Raw genomic sequence first — 25,273 nt, forward strand, 5'->3', positions numbered from 1 at the left:
ATAGATAAGGTGGCTAGTATGCGAGCTATAAAGATGCAATCTTGGCGAGAGACAACTAGACCTAATAATTGTGTTTAGTTTTACTATTTAATTAATAATATTACCTTCCCTACTTATCGAAGATAGGTAATATTTATATTCTCAATAGACTACGGAAGATCACAGTTACTGAACACAAATTATATAAATATTATTTTTTAGTTTAAAACAGCATAGCAATAAATCTTATAGACCTGTTCTGTTAATAAATTTTAGTTGGTTTTTATTGCTCGGACGCTGTTTACATTCAAACTAACTGAACCGTTAAATGCAAAATTATAAAAATAGCACGCCAACCCACAGCCCCGATTTTCTCCATACCATTTATCAAAATCTGTTCAGTAGCTTAGTCGCGTTAGACACAAAGCTGCTTTTGCTATCACTTTTTTAATAGATGCACTATCTACTACAAGTTCGAAGAATTTATCGAGTCCTTACATACTGTTAAAACATTATAAATCATTATTAAGGATAATATTGAGTTTATATTCCATATGAAATTATTATATCCGCTCCTTTTTTTACAACCATGTGAGACGCTTTCCGTGCAAAAAAAACTTCAGGCTCAAACTATCTATATATCAAATTTTATTTAAATCGGTTCCGCGGTTTAAGCATGAAGAGGTAACAGTTATTTTTGCATTTATATTATTAGGGATATTCAGATTGATTATTAAAAACAAATAAAACATTTTGGATAGCGTCATACATTTATTAAATTATAACATATTAAACATAATTTAATGACTACAGAACTACCCTAATGACATAAAGAAGTACACACAATAAGTGCAGCTGGTCAAATGCAATCTGCTGGTTAATTTACCTGCTATCATAACAAAGATTCGATATTAATTTTTAAAGCTGCTAATTAAAATTACACACCTAAAAAACTATGGCAAAATGCCCTACTATTTGGCAAGATCAATGTGAATTAATGACACGGTCAATAATAATTATCACACTATTACACATTATAGTAGAAATGCTAGTTTATTCAAAAATCAATACAAATATTATTCACAAATCACTCTTTGGATCATCAGCCTTTTAAGTAAATCGATAAGATTCTTTGGAAAACGAGACAATTTCAGAAATTTTATTCTACAATTATCATTTAAGTGGGGTCTAAATTTTTATTTTAATTATTTTCATTAGAAATTATGATCAATGAATCTTATAGAATTAATTTACAATGTTTATAAAATACTTGTATATAAAAGTAATAAAACTAACTACACGATTTACATTAAGCTAAACAGTATAAAAATTAATTATTAATAAAATAAGCTGACTGTTTCAATGTTTACATGAGATCATTGGTATGATGGGATTCGAAAATCAGTCTTATTCGTTTATTTGAATTATTCCTTGTGAAGAATTTAAGACACATTTAAAAATATTTGTACTTAAATATACTAGACCAGATCTTTTTTACATGAGTATTATAAGATACTTATTCTAGAAGACCAGCTGTATCAGTATAAGGATATTCAATTTAATAACCTAAATATTATAACATGTGCATTGTAAGTACTAAAAAGCTACACTTACATAAATGTTAATAAAAAAGAGATTGTTTTAAATATACGATAAAATAAACACACAAAAAGGGACAGCAAAACTTTCTATTAAAACTGATATTATGTCTTAGTCAATGTGTGCTTGTCTCGGTACAACATCTTCTTGTATGAGTAAATCACACGCTGGCAGACCATGGTGTGCTAGCAAGTCCTGTCCAATTGCAATCAAACCAGTTTCTGGTCCTGGTAGTTGGCCATGCCAAACATAATAATAAAATAATTGTTGAATGGCTGCCATAAAACGACGTTGTTCTGGCATTTCCGAATCGAAAGTACCAAGAATAGCTTCAATATCAGAATTAATATCTGCCATTCCGGAAGCAGCTATGCCACCACCTGGGCCCGAACCCAACACTACATACATTGGCACGACCAGGCGCAATCGAGCTAAGCTAATTAATGGGCATAATGTACGAATAGAAGAAATTAATTCTACAAGTCCTTCATATGACTTATTAAACATTTTAAACACTTCATTAGTCAAATTTTTCTCGCCTATGTAACTTTCATTGACCATTTTTTCTACAATATCAGCTGTCCAATTCATATACTTCATTCGTAGTACGTCAGAGTGGCCAGAATGTTGCGTGGTTCCAAAAACCATGGGCTTAAACACTTTCTTTTTGCCAGAATTTTTTGCTTCCTTTTGAGCATCCCAACTTTCGTATGCATGAGTTCTTAAGTAGTCTCCGTCAAGAACTAGCCAGGAACGTTTTAGTTCGTCAGCGACAGGTAAAGAGTTAATATCACTTCCAAGCCATGTATCAGGAGTGGCTGTCATAATTTCTAGCTGCGATATACGACGTAAACAATCCACATCGTTACATTTGCTGATTTGTTTAAAGGGTTCATTTGCTTTTTGAGATTGCTCCAAACTATCACCGGGAAATATAACGGAAGGTGAAGACAACCAAACTCTTGAATATAACTTCTGAGCCTTATTAACTGTTGTCAAGGCTGCAGTTAATGTTGCCCCAGCTCTATGCCCAAGCAGAGTAACAGATTCAGCATCACCTCCAAAATGTTTTATATTATACTTTATCCATTGCAGTGCTGCAATTAAATCACTGAGACCATAATTGCCAGATGTACGAGGGTATTTAGAATTGGACAAAATATCCAGGGCTAAAAAGCCAAATGGACCCAGTCTGAAATTGGGTCTTACAAAGACAACCTCTTTTGTTCTTGCATACATGGCTGAAGGTTGAGCAGGACTTATCCCACCTGCTAATGTGTTAGCGCCAATTAATACAACAACAGGTAATGGACTGTCATATCTTACGTGAGGGGTAACGACATCCAGAGTTAAACAATCTTCATCGCCAGTAATCGTTCCATTTTCCAAAAATTGCAAACAAAGAGGACCAGGTTCATGAACTTCCAATGTACCATTCCAACACATTGAAATATTGTTCAATGGTTGTGCGTATGTAAATCTTTTATCTTCTATTGGAGGGACTGCATATGGTATGCTATAGAAATTGTAGACTTGATCGTCCAGAATGCTAAAAACAATAAAAAATAATAAGTAAAAAATATTCAATGATTTGTTGTACTGAGAGGCTCTCTACTAAGATTATAATGATTGTTTGTAATACAATTTTTGTTAGATAAATGAGAAAATAGTAGTATGTACAATTAAGATTTCAACTGTTTATTTTTTTGAACTTAATAAACAAGACATGGAAACAGTAATTACTGAGCTTCTTGCCAGTTCTACTCGATTGAATCTACTTGTGCAAACATGGGTATTTTTATTACTAAAGGTATTAATGTCTTGTTCACGAGATTGAACAAGAATAAAAATCCTGGTAAATATCCCGAAATTAATACCTTTAGTAATTTTATGTTTAACTCAACACATGTAAATCAAAAGAGCTCTTATGAGTTTACTAAAAAATAAAAAAAATTACTTACCCTTCAACCAAACCGCATGTGGTTTGGGTGGTGATATATCGACCAAGACGGAGGGGTCGCTCGGTGGGCGGTCCAGAACGCGCTCCAATCACTATCCCCACAATAACAGCGAGTAACACTAATATAGTTACTCCACAAACCATTATGTCATCTAAAAATGTACAACTAAGCTATTATAATTTGTCTTTAATATATATCTTGTAATTATATCCATTTTGAGCTCAATAGAGAAGGAAATTAATAATATTTTTACTACAAAATATGAAATGAAATGTTGGAACCTAAGAAATCATTGTTACTTGTATTTCAAAATTAATTTATACAAGATATGATTACTACTTTAAGAAAGAAATATCAATATTATATTTACCAATAATAAACTTCTTCTGTCGGATTCTTTCTTTTAGAGGAAGCCTTGTTGCTACTTTGCCCTCTTGCTCATCCTGAAGTAGAATAAGATTATTTCAAAATTAATATTAATTGAAACTATTTAAAAACAATATTAGTGGGTGATATTATTGAATTACTACTAACAGTCACATCCAATTTTACATTTTCCATTCCATCATTTGGAGTGTCAAGTTTATCTTCTAAAGTTTCCATTGATGCAAGTGCTGCCTCCGTAGCAGAATGTTTTTGAAATAATTTAGGATATCTAACATTGAATAATCCAAAACCTTTCTTTGCTCCAATAGAATCACCATCTGAAATCATTTTGAGTTTTATAAAGAATTCATTATGGATCTGTGGATTGCAATTATTTTAGTGTACAATAAATCTAAACATAGATTTTGTTTATATTTGATGAAGATGTTTCGATAGTTGGATGAATTTCGATAGTTTGGCTCTATTTCGCCATTTTCAGTATCTAGAAGTATTGCAACTTGTATGTATTGATTGGTGATGCATTGATTATAAGCCTAGATTTTAACATTTTATTTTTATTGGCTACTTATATTTTTGTACTGTCTTTAAATGATATGAACACTCAGCACCGGGTTCAACATCCTCTTCCTATGGCACATAATGCCTGTGCATTGATACGCAAGGGGAAATTGAATGTACATTATGTAGCAAATACACATAATGTAGCACTGAAAGCTACTTAGTGTCAATATTGTTGATAGACATCTTAATTTTAAGGTTACAATTACAATAATTTTAAAGAGAGGAGAGCCTTAAACAACTTTCCCTATTTTATGAGCAATAAATAAATTTTTGTGAGTGTTATTCAGGGTGCTGATTGAAGGCATCATTTAGTAAAGTGGTTAGGCAATTAGGTAAATGGTTAATTGGATTGCTGATTAAGCTATTTGCCTGCAAGATATACACAAAGTAATAAAAAAACAATGTATTGTGTAAAAGTACAGTTACTTGAGGATTACTTGTAGCATTAGCACTGTAAGGTGCCAGTCAATAAGATGGTATATTTCTTGTGCTTAGCTCACTAGCTTATTTTGGAACATAGCTAGACAAATATTGCTATCTTGTAGTAAATTGTTTTATTTGTTGGTGGTACTTACAAAGACGGCCTTGTAAAAGGGCCTAACACCAAGTATTTTATTTCAATTATTGTGTACACTAACACATAAAATCTATTGTGTTGGATGGAAAATGTGTCAAGGTTTTAAATGGTGGTAATGTTGTACTTAAAAATTAACTTTGCTTGAAGTAAAGTGTACCTTGGGAATGACATTTTTGCCACTGAAGTTTTTTTTATTATGTTCAATACCAGAAATAAGATTCAATATAAAATATTGGAGTAAATTGAAGATTTCATTTAAAGCAAAATTTGAATGATATAATTAACATGTTGACTGTCCAGGCCAAATCCAACAACCTTCACGTGGCGTCCTGCGGTTTTTTTTATTAAAGGTAGTTGGAAATACTTCACATTTAATAAATATAAACTTGAAATCTCCGTCACTGTAATATTACAGTTATTTTCAGCATGTATCACATGTGATACAAGGACGTCTCGTCCTTAACTTTACTGTATAACATATGATGCAGGGAACGTCGAAGCAAAAAATGAGGGTATTCATATAACTAATTGTTTTAGTTTTCTTGCGGTAGTTGCATAAAAATAATTATAAACGTTAATCATAATTAATTGAGCATCGCAGATCTATTGTTGCATAAAATAGTTAGTAAAAATGAGTTCCCAACCGTCCTAGCAATATTTTCATTCAGTAAAAAAAATGTGTTGGTTCATTGGTGTTTTACTTTTCTTAATATCTATTCTAGACGTCCTAATAATATTTATTTCCCTAACTCAGACGTCCTCGCCAATTAACGGTGTAGAGTCTGTACGCCTACTTGCATCAGATGTGATGCAAGGACGTATGGTGAAAGATAAATTTGTATCATATGTGATGCAGGGACTGTCAACGTGTTAATTTATAACAAATTTGACTAAAAATTTGTAAATTTAATAATTATTCACAAACCATTTTCCTTTGGAGTCTGCTGCAAGAATTTTGTAAATGGGCAAGTTTGTAAAAACTGAAAGCGCTGTTTAGACTTGTCTTCATCACACTTTTCCTGATTTTTATCATTATCAGTTTCTTTCTCAATAGCTTCCTCTTCCTGGAGATAAAAAATAATATCAATTGCTTATTTATTTCACATTTACTCCTACCAATTGTTTTTACCAGTTAGTATGTTAAAATAATATAATTTTGTATAGAATGATTATGTTTGTCAAATTGTTAAGTACTTTTATTATAGTCATTTGTATTTAAGTCTACCAGATGAGTTCGATTTACGTCAACTTGTGCACACTCACAAAGAAAATCAGCAAATGTATTAACGAGTTAATAATAGTTTACAAATAATTTTACCTTTGATTTTTCTCTATCTGAATTCCTCGTGAAAAAGCCAGGCATTTTAATAGCGCCAATTGGTATGAATTTCGGTTTAACTTCACGGCCCTGTTCAGTAATATCCCCCGAGAGTGCCGCTTTAACAGGGCCGTCGTCGTGTCGTAGCTCTACATCGTCTTCCGTTGTTTCGTTTTCCGTTTTCAGCATCACTTCTTTCTCTTCGGCTTCAATTTGTTGCTTATCTAACGTTTTAGTCTCTTCTTCGTCAGCTTTATTTATATCGGTTGCACTCATGGTTACTTTTTGTATTACACACGCTTTACATTGAAAACGCTAACTCCTTTGTTTTGATAGTTAGAGACTATAATATAAAAGAAAGTATTTTTATTATTATTATTTTATTATCATACAACAATTGTAAGATGCATAATGAATTTAATATTCATGGAAAGTTTGCTATAAGTGTACATTAGCAGGAAATGAGCAAAAGGTTATCAAAATTGCCCACTTACATTAGTTAATAACTTAACATCAGTTTTTGTCACAATTATTTGATAGAGTTTATTGTATACTGTAATGTTTAATACTATAACAATCCATTCTACCGTTACAGAATACAGACAGACTACGCCAAATGCCAATCACAAATTCGCCGCCGCTTCGGTCGATTAAAATCGAGTTCAGTATTGCTATTTGCCGTGCAAAATGAAAAAATAAATTTTCTTTTACTTGCATATTTTGCAACTAACTCTTTAAAATGACACGAAATTTTTTATATATAAAATTTAATTCTAGATTTAACGTATTTTTTATTAAAAAAATCTAGTTTTACATTATATACAATAACAGATTTAGAGGTAAAAAGAAGTTTTTTTTTTGTGATATGGATTCTGTGTCTCCCTTTATTTAATGTCTTGTATGTCTATGTATAAAAGATTTAAGTTACCCAGGCAAATTAAGATTATTAATTTGCCAGGGTAACTTAAATCTTTTGTTTCTTTTTTAAACTATTTCAACAATTCAAGTTTAAATTAAAAAAAAATAACGAATCCTTGATTGAGCATCAACTATACAGTTTCTTAAATTTTTGTATATTTGGTTACTCTTTCAACAAAATATATATATTAATAAATCTATCTCCCATCAACTTAAGACATTCAAATTAATTAAAATAAAAAATGAGGTAGAGGTACTTCTCCTTACCTTTTTACACTTTTAAACTTTTTTTTATTCATTTTATTTGTGGAAGGTTTTTATATAGTAAATAATATAATTAAATAAGCCCATTGATGTAAACATTAACGCTTCAAGTAATTCCAATAATTCTTTTACATCGCCAATACGCCACAAATATTAACTGGAAATTTCAAGATGTCATGTTATTTGATAGTCACTCTACCACCCAATTACCCAAAGCATGCCATAGGCTGGGGGAGAGTTTAGGGGTTCAAAGCAAAGCCGTCTAGCCTTTAGTCTAGATAAGACAATAAATCTAAACAAAATGAATTATTTTACGCACGGAGGCATGATAATAATCATACAGCTTACATTTTATTATGATACTATTTTTTTATGTCATAATGTCATGTTAGTAGTTTTAGGTACTAAAGAGGATGAACCTTTTATAGAGTACCATAAAATTTTGAATTGGGTAAGACTGATTGTAAAATTGCTGATACATTCTGTATATATTTTATGGAAGACAGCTTAGGTGCATCCGTTCTCTAAATAGGGTAATCGCTCAGACCTCTCCAATTATAGGCCTATAGCCATCCTTGTTCCTTCTTGTTCTCCAAGTGGTTTCAATTATAAACTGCCAGCTTCTGCAGTACCATTGGTGTTGTTCAGGCGGTGATCTTCTAGGCATCTGAGGCATTGGCGGCCAGTTTGGACATAGCGAAGGCCCTCGATTGTGTATGGCACAAAGAACATATTTCGAAGCTGCCATCCTATTCCCGGGAAATTGTGCAATTGGATCACCAGCTTTTTGGCAGATCGGAGCATTAAAGTCGTTATCTATGGTGCATGCTTGGATATAAAATTCGTCAATGCTGGTGTTCCACAAGGCTGCGTTCTATCACCCAATCTGTTTTTTCTGCATATCGATGACTTGTTACAAATCTCTAACTTTGACTGCTATGCAGACAAGAGCACCGTAGATACCTCATACACAGGGCGGGCTAATATTTCTCTGGAAAACCCGGAACAAATTGAGTCTGAAATCGTGTCTTCATTAAACTAAGTCTTGGATTATTAAACTTGCCTTTGACTTGGCGGGCTAAAATTTCACTTCAACTCCAAATTACTAACTAAGGCAAATTTGAGCGTTAACCGCTACAAAATTAAGTTTTGTCGTATCTCTACGATTACAGAACATTCCGATAGGCGCCACAGCTAGTATCGGAATACTTGACGTGGATATTTCGAGCCTCGTTCAGTTCCACAATCAATTGAAACGCAAAGCCAAATTGGCATAAAAAATCTCGATGTGTTCAGCAAGGCAAGACAGTATTTCACGTCAGCCCATCGCTTAAGATATACAAGGCGCAAATTCTGCCCCACATGGAATACTGCTCTCATCCTTCTGTGGTTGCTCCTCAGTACCAACTCCTTCCATTTGAGCGTATCCAATGCAGAGCGGCTCGAATTATCGACGATCAAGCCCTTTTCAACCAGCTTGATCCTTTCGTTTTGCGTAGAGATGTTGGATCACTGTGCGCCATCAAGATATTTTCTACCTCGCACAACCATTCCGTGGAACCAGCTTTCACCGGCAGTTTTTCCGAACCAATACGACTTCGGACCTTAAAAAAAACGTACTCCTTCCTTAAAGGCCGGCAACGCACCTGCAAGCTCCCTGGTGAGCCTCCTGCTCGTTTGTTTTTTTATAAACTAAAAAAGTCGTCGGGTGTCTTTTAAATAAATTTCTATTAATTAAATAAAATTTTGATATATTTATGCTCATTTTAAAATAAACCTGGTACTTTTTATTTCGGGACTCGAAAAAAAAAATGAAATCCTAGCTACGACCGTGACCCAAAGCACGACAATTATTGGAAGTTAAGTCTTAATTAAGTATTTGAATTATAGCATATAATTTTACTTTTAGTCGTGCAATAATGGGTAATATTTACTTGACCCGATTTAGAGTAAACATGAATTCGGCGTTTAATATAACTAAAGTCAATAGGTTATTAGACAATGCGAAAAATAAATTGTAAATTATTGTAATCAGTGTATATTATGAGTTTAATGGTTATTTACTAACGAAAGTTGAAATAATAATTAAATTATTCAAAAATCCGTCAATAAAAATGCACTTTTTCAGACGTTTGTCACGTGACTCAAAACGCTCCTGATTGGCCGGGCTTATGATGAAGTTACTTTCTTGTAAACCTGGCTTTTCTACTATATGTAGCACAGATTAAAATACAAGAAAGTGACGTCACCAACCCATTGCAGCGCTATATTGTCCAAGTAGCGTTTTTACGAGCTATTTAAATAAGGAATTTTTAATCTAATAAATTTCGGCAAATATGCACTAGAAATGAAAAAATCAACTGTTACTGGGTTCATTAACTTCTACTATATAATATAAAATGGATTTTAAAAACCAGTCAAATAGCCTATTTAGTTAACAATGACTTATCTTCGCTCTTTGCTTCCAACATATCTTAGTAGCCTTGTGGAGTACTTAAGCCCAAATTACTTTTACCCTGCGTCAACAAAAAAAAAAAGCCCAAATTACTATACATTTTCTTACCCTATAGCTTCGAAAAGGAATTAAATCACTAGCAGGTTACTGGGATAAGGCATGAAAACTGACTCGCAAGAAACAGCTGATAAATTGATTATAATGTAAAGAGATAAATATTAGGTTGGAATAGTGATAAAACATCAACATTATAACATCAATTTAATATAATATATTATTTTTAAATTTAGTGTTTTTCTAAAGCTTTTACTAAAAGATCATTAATATTTGTAATTAAATTTCTAGCATCCATAAGTAAGCCAGCCGTCACCATCGCATTAGCAAACAGCTGCTGGGCCACCATATTTGCCAGATCTTTGTCGCTGTTTATAAGCTTGTGTAGTTTTTTGATGATGGGGTGCCTGTAAAATGTAAAAAAATTTAAAAACATAATGAAATAATAACGTTAATATTTATAATTAGTAGTCAGTAATTGTTTGGTTCATTTTTACCCTCAAGTTAATTAACAAAGATTATATGAATTGTTCATAATTTTCAAATATTAACTCATAAGAAACTCTGATCCTGGGATACTTACTTAGCGTTTATTTCTAACTGTGGCCTTAACAAGGCAAACCTGTTTTCCTCGCTAAGGTTCTGTGCCTGAGTTCGAATAAAATGTCTCGCCGCCGCCATTTCCGGAACAATAATTACACAAGGGTGCGAATCTAATTTTTGCGTTGTACGTACTTCAAATACCTTACCAGATAAATTTGATTTAAGGAATGTTATAATTTCACTGACTTGACTTTGTTGTAAATCATCAATCCCTGTAATTTAAAGGCATAAACGTCATATACCTATAATTATAAAAATCAACAATAAACAGTTATAAAATAAATTGTTACCAACCAATTATACTGTCTGATTTATCGGCAGGATCCTTTTGCATGTCGTTTTCCACTGAAATTAGTTGTCTACCACCAAACTCTTTTAGTTCCAATAAAACTAGTTCATCGTACATTTCGTAACAGAATAAAACTTCGACATCACGTTTCTTCAGGGATTCATAGTAGGGTGATGATTGAGCTAATTCACGACTGAAATATTAGATTTTTTTTACAAATGTATTAATTAAATTATCACAATTTAATTTAAAGCCATTTTATTCACGAGAATTTATTAATATAGTTTGTGAATAAAAGTGTTTATCTCACCTGGGAGCTGCTAAATAGTATATACTCCTTTGATCATTACTTTGACGTGAATTGTAATCTGCTAAAGAAGTTTTAGATCCACTTTCCAATTTAGAAGATTCAAAACGAAGTAATTTAGCTATTTCTTCCTGTAATAAAAAATCATATAAAACCATGGTTAATAACAATCAAAAAAGTTAAGAAGATATAAACCAAAAATAACCAATGACTGATATTAAATTAACATGGTTATTATTATTATTAAAGTTATTAATTTCGGGTATTTACCATGTTTTTTATTTTCACGAGACTCGTGAACAAGTCATTCGTAGATAATGTCGAAATATCGAGCTCCACCGAATAAAAATAAAAAACATGCTAAATATCCCGAAATTAATAACTTTAATAACTGATGACTGATTTTTATAACCAACCTTTTCTAAAGGACTTTGACCAGTGACAATTCCTTCTTTAAAGAACAGTGAGTAATCTTTATAAAATGCATCATATCCTACTGGGTCTTTGTTGGCTGTTTCAACCATGAATTTGAGAAATCTATTTGTTAACACATGGCGTAATTTCCTATAAATAATAATGACTATTAATATTCTCAAATACATACATGAAAATAATGTAATAATAAATAAATTTAAATAAAAGATACATACGCAATCAATGCACTATTTTGCAACAATTCTCTACTAAGATTGAGAGGAATATCTTCAGAATCAACAACACCTAAAATAAAATAAATATCATAGAATTGGTCTCACTTATACCTTTTATAGCATGTGATTATAGTTTGGAGACTAAATCCACAAAAGGACTTAATGATCATAAGTTAATATTATTACTTTTTAATCCCCCATGGCTAGGTTACTGATTTATTTTAAAGTACTATAACCTCCTGACACCTCGCGTACTTTACAAAGTGCTAAATAAATCGTACTCTAAACGCCGAATATTTTTGAACTTCTTATTTCGACATCGGACGACCGTCCTTTATGTAGCATTAATTCCCGATTGTTTGTATTCACCCGCTAAAAAAGTATTGGTCAAGTGATTGCTTGTAGCCAATGAAATTTAAGCAATGGCGATAGTTTGTCCATGGAATTCGATAGAAATATCAAACCTAGTGGCGGCCATTCTTGCGAAGCGTGCTCAGGAGTTCAGGAAGATGACGGCACGCCACCGACAGGGTTAGTAAAACTTAAAATATTTTTATTAAATTCACTTGTTTTAATGATTTTTTTTACATAATTTAAAATTTGTAAATATTCTTTGGAATTTGCGTACTTTTGGGGAGAAATACAAAAATAATATATTAAATAAACCGTCGTAAATAAATTAAACCTATAGAAAGGCACTTCGTTCGTTATTCATAGTATAAATATATGGAATTGAGCGTATGTATATCACATTCGGCGTTCATACCAAAAGTAGCGTAATATTATTTTCAGCGTTACGAATCACGGAATTATTGAATAACTCCGAGTTTGAAAACGCGAGTGAGGATAAAAATTTCGCTGAGGCTTCTAGCAATGAATCCCGATCATCAGCAGATGAAGCATGAGCGACAGTTGAGACAGCGTTGATAGCAATTTGTCAAGAGGTCGAAGCGGTTCTAGTATCCTCGGGAGCACTACTAGTTGTCGAGGTTGGGGCAGACGGCGTGCTGGCTGTGCTACTTTCAGTTACGGAACTCATTGAAGTATATGATCTTGATGTCACCACTGATGATGTGATATTTTGGTTTACCAAGGAATTTTGATTTTCTTCAAATGTCGTACACATTTGAAGATTGACATATGTTGATTGGGTAGTCTTGTAACCTTTTTTGTATTATATTGATAAAAATAAATAAATATATTTATGTTTGGTACTTCATTTGTGAAGTTACATTAAATTATATGAATAAATGTAATCATTTGTTTTATTTATACAATTAACCTACTTATGCCTTAATGACCTGAAGTCCTTTATAAAAGACAAAAAATATCTAAACAAATGTAAGCTCAATGTCTTCGTCAAATAATGTTAAGAAACATTTGTTTTAGTGAAAACTCGGGAGAACCCCTAATTTATGTTTTATTCAACTGACAAGGTCTCGGCCTTTGTAACAAAAACAGTTTATTGCTATGTAAAGTACATTCGGCCCTTGTTGCAAGTGAACTTAGTAAATGCTTAGGCGTCAGGAGGATAATTACATAATTTTAAAGAATTATCTAACATATGTAAGTAATATTAAAGTAAGAATATGTACATTGTGAGATTCAAAATATATCTAACCTTTTACAAATCTTAACCATTTAGGCAAGATATTTTCGGCCTTATTTTTAATCAGGATTTTCCTTGAGTACAGAGCAACTCCAACATCTGAATCTCTTGATAATTCAAACAGGCCTGGTTTGCCTTCTGGCACATATAATATAGATCTTATACTAAGGGGTGCATCTGTCTTATAATGAAGGGTAAAACGGGGTTTGTCATAGGAGTTGCTGATAAACCTATAAAACTCAATATGTTGCTCTTGTGTTACTTCTTTGGGCTCCATCAACCAAAGTGGCTGTAAGAAATATCCATAGTAAAAAACTTCAAAAAAAAGTAAAAAGATCAAATTTTCTATAACTCATATATATTTTGTAATTCATACCTTAATAGAATTTATTTGCTCATCATTCAGAAGTATAGGGCTACCAATAAAATTGCTATATTTCATTATAATATCTGTAAAGTGAAAAAATATTTTTTGCATTATTTTAGTTAAACTTATATTGAAGGAATAGTTTTAATGAAATAATTACAAACTTTTCACAGTAGTATCATCTGCAAATTCCCTGCAATCAGTCTTCAAGTACACAATTATTTTAGTACCAATTGGAACTCCATCTACTTCTTGAATTTCATATGAACCAGACCTTGAATAAAATTATAGACATTTTATTTATGTAATAAACTTAAATAACTTTAAAAGCCTCTTAATTCAACATGACTTACTAACCCATCAGAGCTCCATTTGTATCCTTGGGATCCCTCAATGCTACTTCTTGTAAAGACCTCAATTTTGTCAGCAACCATAAATGCTGAATAAAATCCTACACCAAATTGTCCAATTATAGAACTGGCTTCTTCAGCCCCTTGTTTTTTAATTTCTTCTATGAATGATTTTGAGCCTGATCGTGCTATTGTTCCTAAATTTTGTATCATTTCTTCTTTTGTCATACCTATACCAGAATCCTATTAGAAATGAATAAAATAAACTTCATTATATAATCATATTGAGTTCAATATTCAGAAATATATTTTAGTATTTAAAATTATTTACCTGAAATGTCAGTGTTCTATTCTGTTTATCTGTGCTTAGCTGGATATTTAAGGGTCTATCGACTTGTTCTAATTTAGGTGATTCTGGTGTTGAGCTCACACTTAAGTAGCGAAATTTTTCCAAGGCATCACTAGCATTGGATATTAACTCTCTAATGAATACCTAAAATAATCATTATAATATATTATATTCTATTAAACAAGGTTTATAAATGTTTTAATTTTTCAATTTACTTACTTCTTTATCTGAATAAAGAGATCGAGCTACAATATCTAAAAGCATTCTGGTTTCTGCCTGAAATTCTTTCCTTTCTGCATTGCCTTTAACTGTTTCGGCTGGTTGATGATCCGAAACAGTACTGTAGCATGAAATAAATGTTAATTTATCTGTAATTTAGAATTAAGCAGTTGTTATTTATGTACATAAAATTCTTTGCTATAATTGTAATATAATATATATTATGAAACATACCATTGTTATATACAGACAAAGGCTTGTCATATATGATTCTTTTTGAATTATTTTTTGTATTATAGAGCAATCTTCTAGCGAACACTGTAGAACATAGTCTTGCACGGAGGGCTGACATTATAATAAAAAATAAATTGGAATTGTTGACTAAGTTGCTTTAAGATAACGGTTTTCAGTATTATTATGTTTTCTTTAGACTCTTTATAGTCCCTGGATGCTTAAGTTTATTAAGAAAAAACTATCTAGGAATGGCTGAAGAATTCAACGATTATTTTTTATTTCTAGGTTGTAAAATTGACAAATGACTATCGAGCCAAATGACAATTGACTTGACATTCAGGGTGTAGCCACTTATCTGTATATACAATTATTCTTATATATCTTCCTTTTGGAAAATATGCACCACAAATGCAATGTTGTATAACATACATAGTTTTCGTATGTTTCATCTAAAACTATAATATTTAGTAAGAATACTAAAGCCTTTAGAATCAAAGGAATATATCGATAATATTGAATTCTTAATAAGTTTGTTAAATTATATAATGAGGGTCAGGGCCATAGCTAGGATTTCATTTCGGGGTTTCGAGCTCCAGATATAAAAAGCAACAGATTTAATTTTAAAATAAGCATAACTAGATTAATATTTTATATAATTTATACAAATTTATTTAAAAGGCAACCGATGACTTTTTTAGGTTAGAGGGGCCAACGAGCAAGAGGCTCACCTGATGGAAAGTGATTACCACGGCCCATGGACATCTGTAACACCGGGGAGAAGCTCTTAAGGTAGGAATAGGCTCTTTTTTTAAGGTTCTGAAGTCATATCGGTTCAGAAAAACCGTCGGCGAAAGCTGGTTCCACAGAGTGGTTTTGCGAGGTAGAAAATGTCTTATTAAAAAAAATTGCGTTGTTGTGGATTTTCGGATATCATGAAAATGAAATTCCGCAGCCGGGATTAATCCGAACAATTACTCGGAATATTCGTCGTGAAAAATTCTGTAAAACGTGCAGAGTGAGCCAACATCTATACGTAAAGCCAAAGTTTCAAGCAGGTCGGAATGGGCTTGATCGTCGATAAATAAAATTTGGCTTTGCGTTCCAATTGGCCGCGGAACTGAACGAGGTTCGTAATATCCACGCCAAGTATTCCGATACTACTGTGGCAGCTATCGGAATGTTCTGAAACCTTAGAGGTACGTCTAATGATAATTTTAAAGCGGTTAATTCACGAACTACAAATGATGACTCGATTTTTTGATTGAGACTCGATTCACAAGTTTATTCCGCGGTTTTCTTCGACGTTTTCCCGAGAAATATTAGCACGGCCGGTGTATGAGGTGTCTACGCTACTGTCATCTGCATAGCAGTTAATGTTAATAATTTGCAACAAATCATTGATATGCATAAGAAACAGATTGGGTGATAGAACGCACCGTTGTGGACGAATTTTATATCAGAGTATGCACCATACATAACGACTTTAACGCCCCGATTTGCCAAAAAGCTAATGAACTAATTGCACTATTTCCTACGGTAGCCCGTAGGAAGGGAGCTTCGAAAGAAGCGCTTTGTGCCATACACGATCGAAGGCACAGTCCACACTGGCTGAGTGGCTGCCAATGCCTCCCCCTTGATCTCGCCTGTCTGTGACTAAGGTAAACTAGAAGATCATCGGCTGAACGACCCTGATAGAAACCGCATTGTGGTCTTTAATCAGCTCGTACTTCTCTTCGTACCGCAGGAGCTGGCAGCTTAGAATTTACTCCATTACCTTGGAGAAAAAAGGAGGTCATGGCTACAGGCGTATAATTGGATGGGTCTACGTCAGGTCAGGTCAGGCGTATAAATGACTGGTCACCAAGGGAGTTCCCGACCGACGCACTGACTGAAAATGGAATAAAATGTGTAACAGAAAACCGAGGAAGCGCGCGCTATCTGATATAATTTGCAAGCACTATACATAATATACATCTTTTATAAGTTTGAGTAGTTGATTAAAGGAGGTGGCTTTAAAAATAATCCATACTATTTTTAGCTAATCCATACTTTACTACATTTTTCGCAGAATTTTCTGTTATTCTGTAGGTACCACCCACTCATCATTTATTCTTCCGCCAAATAACAGTACTCAGTATTGTTGTGTTCCGGTTTGAAGGGTGATTGAGCCAGTGTAACTACAGGCACAAGGGACATAACATCTTAGTTCCCAAGGTTGGTGGCACATTGACGAAGTAAGGAATAGTTAATATTTCTTACAGCGTCATTGTCTATGGGTCATGGTGACCACTTACCATCAGGTGGCCCATATGCTCGTCCGCCAACCTATACCATCAAAAAAAACCGTCTATGACGGTATTTACATTGAATAATATATTTTTAAATGATAAACGCAAATCTCTCGCTAATTGCTGCTTCTATTAATGCAAAGTTTAATAAAAATTCATCCTTTGTTTTTTTTTTTAATTTTATATGAGTTTTTTTTTAATAAATACTTTACTTAATTTAACAGTAAAATATATAAATGCAGGGGTAACTTTTTCTAGTAATAGGTATACAATAATAAAAAATTTACAGTTCGTATAAGATTTTTGAAGACGTTTATTTCTTATTAGTGACTGGAAATAAATAATATGTATAATATTAGTAAAAATATATGATTTATAAATCTAAACAAAAATGTTTGAAAAAATACCAGGCTTAAATGAATGACAACAATATGAATTAATTTCTTGTCATATAAATAAAATTAAGTACAGAGCAAAAAGGTTAGTATTCAGATATGGCGTCTCTAAAAAAATAACAAGCAAGCAACTTAGTAGAGCAAGCGTCGCCGTCAGTCAGTTGATGTTTGAGAACTTACTGGTGTTGTGTGTTCGTAGTTAGATTACAAAACTGAACTTTTGAAATGTTTTTAAAATAAACCAGTATTATCTAAACTATTATCAAATAAAAAAATCCGTAACTCTTCTTTATTATCAACTTTACACCATTTTATTATTCAGTGTCACGAATCAAAATATTTTTTTCTGTGGATGATTGGGCCCTGACTTCATAACTTGTTTTATTCTACATTTGTTTTATGACTATTACTATCAATCTACGACTTTTGTTAGATGTTTTAAGAAATATGCTCTAGTTTGTGGCGTGTTTAAAATAAATTGAAATAATTAAGTGCTTCAGACTCAAGTGTCAATATGAAAAATGTACTTAGTGTATTCAGGACGAATTGCTATTTTTTAATAGTGTTATCGCAACTACGTTGTAGTACTTAGTGGATTTTGGTTCTGAGAAGAAATAGAGTATGAGGGGGCAAAGGTAAAGTGCCAAGCAGTCACCACCGTGGAGCATCTGGTGGGAGGCGGTGGCGCGGGTGGCTTGCTGCCCGGCGCCTCGCCCGCCCAGCATCCACCTAATATGCTGCAGCCAATGGAAGAAATGATCCTTCCACCTAAACGTCAAGCTGTTGTTGACCGACTAAGGTAAGCTAATTTTTAGTAAACAAATTCTCTTTATTGATAATTCAAACATACTTTTACTCTATAATTATAAATGTAAGATGAATAGGTACTTGTAACACCCTGCATTAGATGTATCCTATTTTATATAATCTCAATGTTACTTCATTAAGTGTGTTTATATGGCTCAAGTCTTTGTAATTGCTTATAAATTTATATAATTTATAATAGATTCAATGAGTATTTGAGCTCTCTGTGTCTCTTGTGCCTATTTATTTTATTTGAATTTGTTGGATAACAGTATTTAAAGCAAAATATTACAAGGAATTGAAACTGTAACAATGGCTTATAACATCAATAAAAACGTTTCACTACTCGAACAGCAAGTCACATATGGTTGCGATGCATGTCACACAATTTTGTTTCTAGAAAAATATTTATAATTAAAAATGAAAAATATCTTTAAGGATATTACATTTTTTTATGATTTAAAAGAGTTGATGTTGAAGAGATTGATATTCATATTATACATTTGACTTAGCTTTTAAAATTGAACTAAATAAGTTAGTATAAAATTTAATATTACTTCAACTTAATGAGTAATATGATTTACTCATATTAAACCCTTTTTTTCTTCTTTTAAATTAGGAAGAAATTTATTCATTGAATTTCTGAAAATTGTTTATGAAGCAATGGTAAATATATTATAGCTAAATATATCCAAATTTAGATTTACGAAATAATATTTTTTGAAGAAAATATTACATGAAGGTTAAATTATTTTAAATAAATTACAAAATATTTATAAATTTTGAGCACTCTAACTGGAACGATTTTAATTAAAACAAATGAGTTATAGCAAATTTAAAACAAAATGTGTATCATCATAATGTGTATCAGCTTACTCGTAGTTATATGTTGATACAATAAATACTTATAAAAACAGCTATTTCGATAGAAGTACAGTATCAGTCTCCGGCCTACCTCTTTGTTGTGTTCAGACCACTTCTTCTATTGCCAAAGAAGACAGGCTTTAAAAAGAAAGATGAACAGCGAAAACATCCGAGAAATATGTTTGACATTTTAAAGAGATTTATTGAGAATATGTTGCCTCAAGAAAACTCCATGTATTGTATCAAATTTTTAATTAGCTAATTGTGGCATTGTGGCATGGCAAGCTGATGAGGTTGTATAATGTATATCCAATTTATTAAATCTAATTTTTATTTTAAATCATGACTTCAGAATCTAATAAAATATATAGAGTAATAAAATATACTGTACCTTTTGCTGTAATTTCTCAGTTAGTACCCCTAAGTTAGAAGGAAACTGAGAGAGCATCTGTATTCACACTCTTACATGTACACAATGTATAATTCCTATGTAGTCAGCTAGTCTATGAGTTTGGTTGCCGATGATAAGTAAATCATTGGAATCAAAAATAGTTTACCAAATTGAAGAATATGTCTGGGTTTTTTTGTGATATGTAGGTATGTCAATGCTGAAATAATTAAGACAGGACAATATAATGACAAATATTTATTTTTAAAAAATTATATAATGTTTGAAACTCTGTATGAAGTACATATAATGAACTATCGTTATATGTACTTCATGAACACTAGTAACATGCTGTTGTGTAGTAAGAAAATACAGTGTAAACTCTTTATAATGTTATCCTTTATAATGATAAACTCTCTATAAAGTAGAAGTGAGAACAATTTGGTTGGTTTGAAATCCACATATTGATACACTTTATAGCGATACAGCAATTCTCATAGTTTTAGACAGTAACTATTTATTATCCTGCTCACCCAATGATATCTAATCTTCGAAGCATAGAGTTAAAAAAGTTAGTTAAGTTAGCATTTTTCGCTGCAATCCGTATTTTTTTATTAAGATGAAGAACATGATCAAGTGGACGGAAACCGAATCACCACCAATTGTCGCTGAGTTGGTAGAATTTTTTCTTGTTGTTTAATCAAGACGATTCCACCACATATAAAAAAAAGTCACACAAAGTTATCCGACTATATGCGTAAACAATTATTTATAAGCATATTTTATCTATTTAGATTTTGATTCGATCAATTTGATTTTTTTTTTTTGTTCACTCCATATAACGATAACTCTATAACGAAGAAAAATGTTCAGTCCCTTGAATTTCGTTATAACGAGTTTACACTGTACTTTGTTTTCTGAGATTTATGAATTTCATTACAAAATAGGTAATGATGCGTTTTAAGGTTGCAAAACAATGTAGTAACAATAAAGAAAATATAGACCACAAAGAATATAGTGCTAATTACTTGCAGTCCATTTCATGAGACACATTCAACCAAATAAAATATGAAACAAAAGTAATAATACTGTAGTAAAAGTATTTATACTATAACATTAGTTATTCAAATAATATTTGACAAGCTCATATTTTCTTAACCCTGCGAAAGTTAATGCGTCAGTGTATTAATTATATAATTGAATTTTTAAAATTATTTTTTTTTCCAGTTGTCACTATGATAATCCAATTCAGTGTTTAAAGTCTGCTCGAAAGTTTTATTTAAAGGTGCCGTTTACCTCGAGACTATGTATAATATTGATTCATTATGTTGATACGATACTGCATAGTATGTACCTGCATATTTTGAGCTGTTCTAGGTACAATGTTACGCCCGTGCTAAATCTAACGGTATAAAACGGTCACTGCATGCATACACTCGACTATATTTATTTCTCGGCAAACCTGCATTTCAAGATAAACTATCTAGATATATTTTGCTATACATTATACCTAAATGATATTCATATTTTTATAAATTGAAATTATATTAATCTCTATCACGGTGTTTAACAATTTTTTATCGCTCTTATTTTTCGTATGTCTTGAGTCTTTATTACGTTAGTGTTGTCATTCTGGTTTGACAATTCTGTAAATAGTTATAGCTTGATTATTTTAATATATGCCAAATTACAATATAACATATTATAATATCGTCGACTTCTTGTCAAAGCCTCATTAGAATCCGATCACAGTTTCAATCGTGAATGTGTAACAAACAACTTTATACAAAATCTTTCGCGTCCTTTAGTTTGTCAAAAATAAACTGTAATGTGTAAAATCACTTTAAATTGTTATACAGGCTATACAAGTTCTAAGTTCGTTTTTATGTCAAGTTAAGTTTATGTCAAGTTAAATAAATAAGTTTTTCTCTTTAGTAGCCAAGAGTTTGGAAGTTAGGCAATGCTTCTCCTAGTGCGTGGTAAGCAATTGTTACTGCGCCGGAACTCAGCGGCCTTGTCGGATTGCCGGTCCGTTGGAACATGAGAGTGAACGAATAGAGTCCCCTCTGTTTGAGGACCCAATCTCCTGTATATTTGACTAGTCCCCGTCTAGAAAGGCCGACGTAGCCTTAAATCATATATATAGTACGTTAGAAATTTTCGTGTTCCTATTCCTAGAAATTATAATAAAAAACTATTCATATACTACACATACATTGTCCAAGTGTTCCACCATTTTGATTCCGACATTAAGAGACAATAAGTGTCCTAGATATGACCGTCCTTTGCGCCCATATTGATGTTTCGACTTGCTCCTCTGGAAAAAAATTGTCTTTTTAAGTGTTCTGGGATATTGAAGGAATCTTTTTTATAGACTAAATGTCATAATGAAAGACGAATTGCTTATCTGCATTATATAAATTAAATTTTTTAAAGTGTGTAATACAATTAATGTAAAACGAATATTGGGTGTATATAAGTTTCTTCACGCCAACGCTCATCGATCGTAAGTTGTAAGTTCAACGTAATCCGCAGTGCTGGCTTCGATATGCTTGTTCATCGACCATATTTTCCGGACATAGCCGGGAATATGAATTACATGAATATGACATATTATTCTCGGAAATGAATAAAAATCACCGTATTGATTATTAAAAGGACCGAAACAACAAAGTGTCGTTGATAAATCACTAAATGTAATTTGTAAAAAAAAATTAGGTACGAAAACTTTAGTATTATTTGTAAGTGGTATAGTAAGTGTTATAATATTAAATTTACTCTAGATTATTATTTTCTAACTATTGCGTAGTCATGTCGATTTGAAAATAAGTATTTTGAAACCGCAAAAAATAATGGAAATGCTAAATGCTAAGCTAGATTACTGCAAATACTGAGAAATATTTACGGTTCCAAATTAAGGTCAACGTTATTATGCAAGACGTAAATTTAGTTTAAAATGTTTAATTATTAGAAAGGCCTATGATGCCGTTTAGAATTTCAAATATACTTTACACGTTTTCCGTAATTTATCCCGTGAAAATATTATTGTGGACAATTAAAATTGATTTTAATGTCGATGTTCTGTAGTATGTGTGGACTATTAATATGAAAGGAGCAGAATTTGGAGGTTACAGTATGTGTATCGCGTCCGTGTCGCAGAGAAAGTTGTACTTACAATGCGAAACAACGATGAAATCAGATCTACTAAAGATTATTCAATGATTCGTTGAAATAAAGGATGGTGCTTGGTGTTCTATTCGAATAAAATATACTATATATACATTTATCATGAGACAACGATAACGATACAAATCTATAATAATTAATTCTTCATCACAAACCAGTGATTTCACTTGAATTTATAATATTCATTAAATACGAAAAGTGACTAATATGAAATCAAATTATTCAAACCGTGATGTCACTTTTATTATTAATAACTATGTAGTAAGGAGGAATAATTGTTGCCTTCGTAACTAAGCTAATGTAAAGTATCGATGCGGCTTTAATAGAATATAATATAAGGCAGGCGTAGAGAGCAGGAGACGATACCTGAGGGAACACAGCGTTACGGTGTCGGTGACATAGCGTGACATACAATCGGGACTTATCGGAGGCGTTGTTTGCGTTGCGCGCGACAGTCGTACTGGTCAATGAACTAAACAAAAACACCCACGAGTTTATGTGCGACCGGGTGGTGTGCGGTACGCCCGAACACGCGTTGCGCCGGGCCCCTCGTAGCGATGTATGCATCCGAATCGTCCTTTAATTAAACTTCAAAATAACGAAATCACTAAAGTTAACAGCTCTTATAATAACCAATTAGGCGGTTATCGCTTAAAACAAATACTTACGTATTTTAATGAATTACTAAAAAAATTAATATTGTCCTTTAATGATTTACAAAGATCAATGCGCTGACTGATACTGACTATAAATAAATAAAAATATTGTTCTGTCGTATAAAATATGATAATGTTGATTTTGTATTAAATCTCAACTACGTTTTATATATTGTGTTTTATTAGATGTGTTTCCACGCTAAAATATTAATTTTAAACATGTTTAACGTATTAGTTGTTGTTGACTGACGAATGATAAAATCTATCTTATCAGAAAACCAGAATGTGACAGGTTTTTGACCGACAGAGGTGACGGAGCGTTAATCTAGTTTGTGTTATATCTCGTAACTTAACTAGTTACTGACGATAATTGTTTTACATTACCAAGATTTGACTTAATTTTTAATTGTTATTATGAATTTTACTCGACAATTATCGATCTTATTTGTAGTCTGAGTTACTGTTGCATCGTATATAGAACATAACAATAAATACGACAACGATTGCAGTCGTTAACTTACCGTCTATACATCTTATATGAGCAACCTAATTCGATATCCGCTAAAAACAAATCGAATCCGAAATATGTTCCTCGTTCACCTGAAACTAAACATATATGTATTATAACGGTTTTATTATAACAAAAGTATCTTCTTGTTAGTGAAAGTAGCATAGAGCTAAACTGGTCGTTGTAAGTAACGTCATCTATTGCCATTCCCTGGATAACGCTGCGAGGTGGGGTAATAGTTACAACTCTGTCGCACTCGGCATCGAAAGCGTCCACGCAACTCGCGATATAAACAACGACGCGCGCGCATCACTGCTACCAGTAACGCGTCACGGTATTCTAGTAATTAAACAAGGTTCTTATCGCACTTAACAATTTATACAGCCTAATACCTCGTAGCTATGCGCGCTGATATCGGCTTTGAAACGTCGAGTGACGTTGCCCCGATACTAACTCGTTATGTAACGTCTACAAATCGAAAAGATTACCTAACTCATACACGATGCGGTGAATGACTACGCTGTTATTATTGTTACGACTGAGCGAAAGTTAAATATTCAAAATCGATTTATTAGACGAAATTTTGCATTACACACGTAAAATAAGATAGAATAAGATTCGAAAACATATTATAATTATTTTTATCAGTTAGATATAGATGTGATTATACATTTTGATATATGTATTTCCTGTGTGTTATAAATATACTAAATATCACAATAGATTATTTCGAAATAATAGAAGATAGTAAAATATATTGTAAATATTTCGTTAGATTTGTACCGTATCAAGTTAGGTGCATATCCTTATGATGGATTTTGTAAGTTTAGTCGCTGTATATGAGAATGAAAGCTGTATTTTCGGGACCTGTAATTCTAAAAGCTATCAATGCGGCCTGCAGTTTAAGTCTTCTTTGGTTCATTTCTTTATAATTCTTTGAGTTGTCTTTTAATACAGCCCTAAATAAATTCATTTTGGTTTTATCTTATTATTATTCCAATTGTATCTAAGAGACAAAAATGGTTATCGTTTTAATACGTAACCAATAATTGTATATGTTATTAGTTTCTCTCTGTGTTTTTAAATTGTTTTGCCTACTTCATTCGTGTTCTAACACGATTTTTGCATAAATAA

The 25,273-nt window shown here is 32.2% G+C and overlaps 3 protein-coding genes and 1 long non-coding RNA gene across 8 annotated transcripts in view; 1 reads left to right on the plus strand and 3 right to left on the minus strand.

The window, feature by feature from the left end:
• Positions 1 to 737: 737 nt before the first annotated feature.
• On the minus strand, positions 738 to 7,108 carry LOC124544252 (neurotactin). Its single transcript, XM_047122725.1, has 7 exons — positions 6,877 to 7,108; positions 6,383 to 6,725; positions 5,990 to 6,128; positions 4,074 to 4,243; positions 3,910 to 3,982; positions 3,540 to 3,690; positions 738 to 3,127 (listed from the first exon to the last, which is right to left on the minus strand). The coding sequence occupies exons 2-7, from the start codon at positions 6,656 to 6,658 to the stop codon at positions 1,690 to 1,692; spliced, it is 2,247 nt and encodes a 748-aa protein (XP_046978681.1). The 5' UTR covers positions 6,659 to 6,725; positions 6,877 to 7,108; the 3' UTR covers positions 738 to 1,689.
• A 3,086-nt stretch (positions 7,109 to 10,194) lies between these two features.
• LOC124544194 (heat shock protein 75 kDa, mitochondrial) lies at positions 10,195 to 15,361 on the minus strand. The gene is made up of 13 exons (XM_047122654.1): positions 15,051 to 15,361; positions 14,817 to 14,965; positions 14,580 to 14,741; positions 14,256 to 14,491; positions 14,063 to 14,172; positions 13,908 to 13,981; positions 13,544 to 13,820; positions 11,923 to 11,992; positions 11,689 to 11,836; positions 11,276 to 11,403; positions 10,971 to 11,158; positions 10,657 to 10,888; positions 10,195 to 10,480 (listed from the first exon to the last, which is right to left on the minus strand). The coding sequence occupies exons 1-13, from the start codon at positions 15,166 to 15,168 to the stop codon at positions 10,306 to 10,308; spliced, it is 2,067 nt and encodes a 688-aa protein (XP_046978610.1). The 5' UTR covers positions 15,169 to 15,361; the 3' UTR covers positions 10,195 to 10,305.
• A 2,520-nt stretch (positions 15,362 to 17,881) lies between these two features.
• The window catches only part of LOC124544054 (neurogenic protein mastermind-like), a 31,365-nt gene continuing 23,973 nt past the window's right edge, over positions 17,882 to 25,273 (plus strand). For all 4 annotated transcript variants that reach the window (XM_047122452.1, XM_047122453.1, XM_047122454.1 and 1 more), the window contains exon 1: positions 17,882 to 18,532. In XM_047122452.1, the coding sequence (XP_046978408.1) occupies positions 18,468 to 18,532 (65 nt within the window). In that variant the 5' untranslated portion in view covers positions 17,882 to 18,467. The remainder of the gene's footprint in view (positions 18,533 to 25,273) is intronic.
• On the minus strand, positions 20,081 to 24,676 carry LOC124544055. 2 transcript variants are annotated; one of them, XR_006967518.1, is made up of 4 exons: positions 24,532 to 24,676; positions 24,153 to 24,237; positions 22,005 to 22,106; positions 20,081 to 21,917 (listed from the first exon to the last, which is right to left on the minus strand). It is a non-coding gene; the product is annotated as an uncharacterized LOC124544055 (long non-coding RNA). The 2 variants fall into 2 exon arrangements; XR_006967517.1 differs by having other exon boundaries at positions 24,153 to 24,676.

This window comes from Vanessa cardui, chromosome 4 (genome assembly GCF_905220365.1).
Source record: "Vanessa cardui chromosome 4, ilVanCard2.1, whole genome shotgun sequence".
NCBI lineage: Eukaryota > Metazoa > Arthropoda > Insecta > Lepidoptera > Nymphalidae > Vanessa > Vanessa cardui.

What these genes read in the sequence shown, in the direction of transcription:
- LOC124544252 (XM_047122725.1), bottom strand. Translation starts at nt 6,658, where the DNA reads ATGAGTGCAACCGATATAAATAAAGCTGACGAAGAAGAGACTAAAACG. An exon ending in CAGATAGAGAAAAATCAAAG is followed by an intron (nt 6,129 to 6,382) that starts GTAAAATTATTT and finishes TTTTATCTCCAG; the next exon opens with GAAGAGGAAGCTATTGAGAA. An exon ending in GCAGACTCCAAAGGAAAATG is followed by an intron (nt 4,244 to 5,989) that starts GTTTGTGAATAA and finishes AAATGATTTCAG; the next exon opens with ATGGTGATTCTATTGGAGCA.
- LOC124544194 (XM_047122654.1), bottom strand. Translation starts at nt 15,168, where the DNA reads ATGTCAGCCCTCCGTGCAAGACTATGTTCTACAGTGTTCGCTAGAAGA. An exon ending in CTCTTTATTCAGATAAAGAA is followed by an intron (nt 14,742 to 14,816) that starts GTAAGTAAATTG and finishes TGATTATTTTAG; the next exon opens with GTATTCATTAGAGAGTTAAT. An exon ending in AGATGATACTACTGTGAAAA is followed by an intron (nt 13,982 to 14,062) that starts GTTTGTAATTAT and finishes TTCACTTTACAG; the next exon opens with ATATTATAATGAAATATAGC.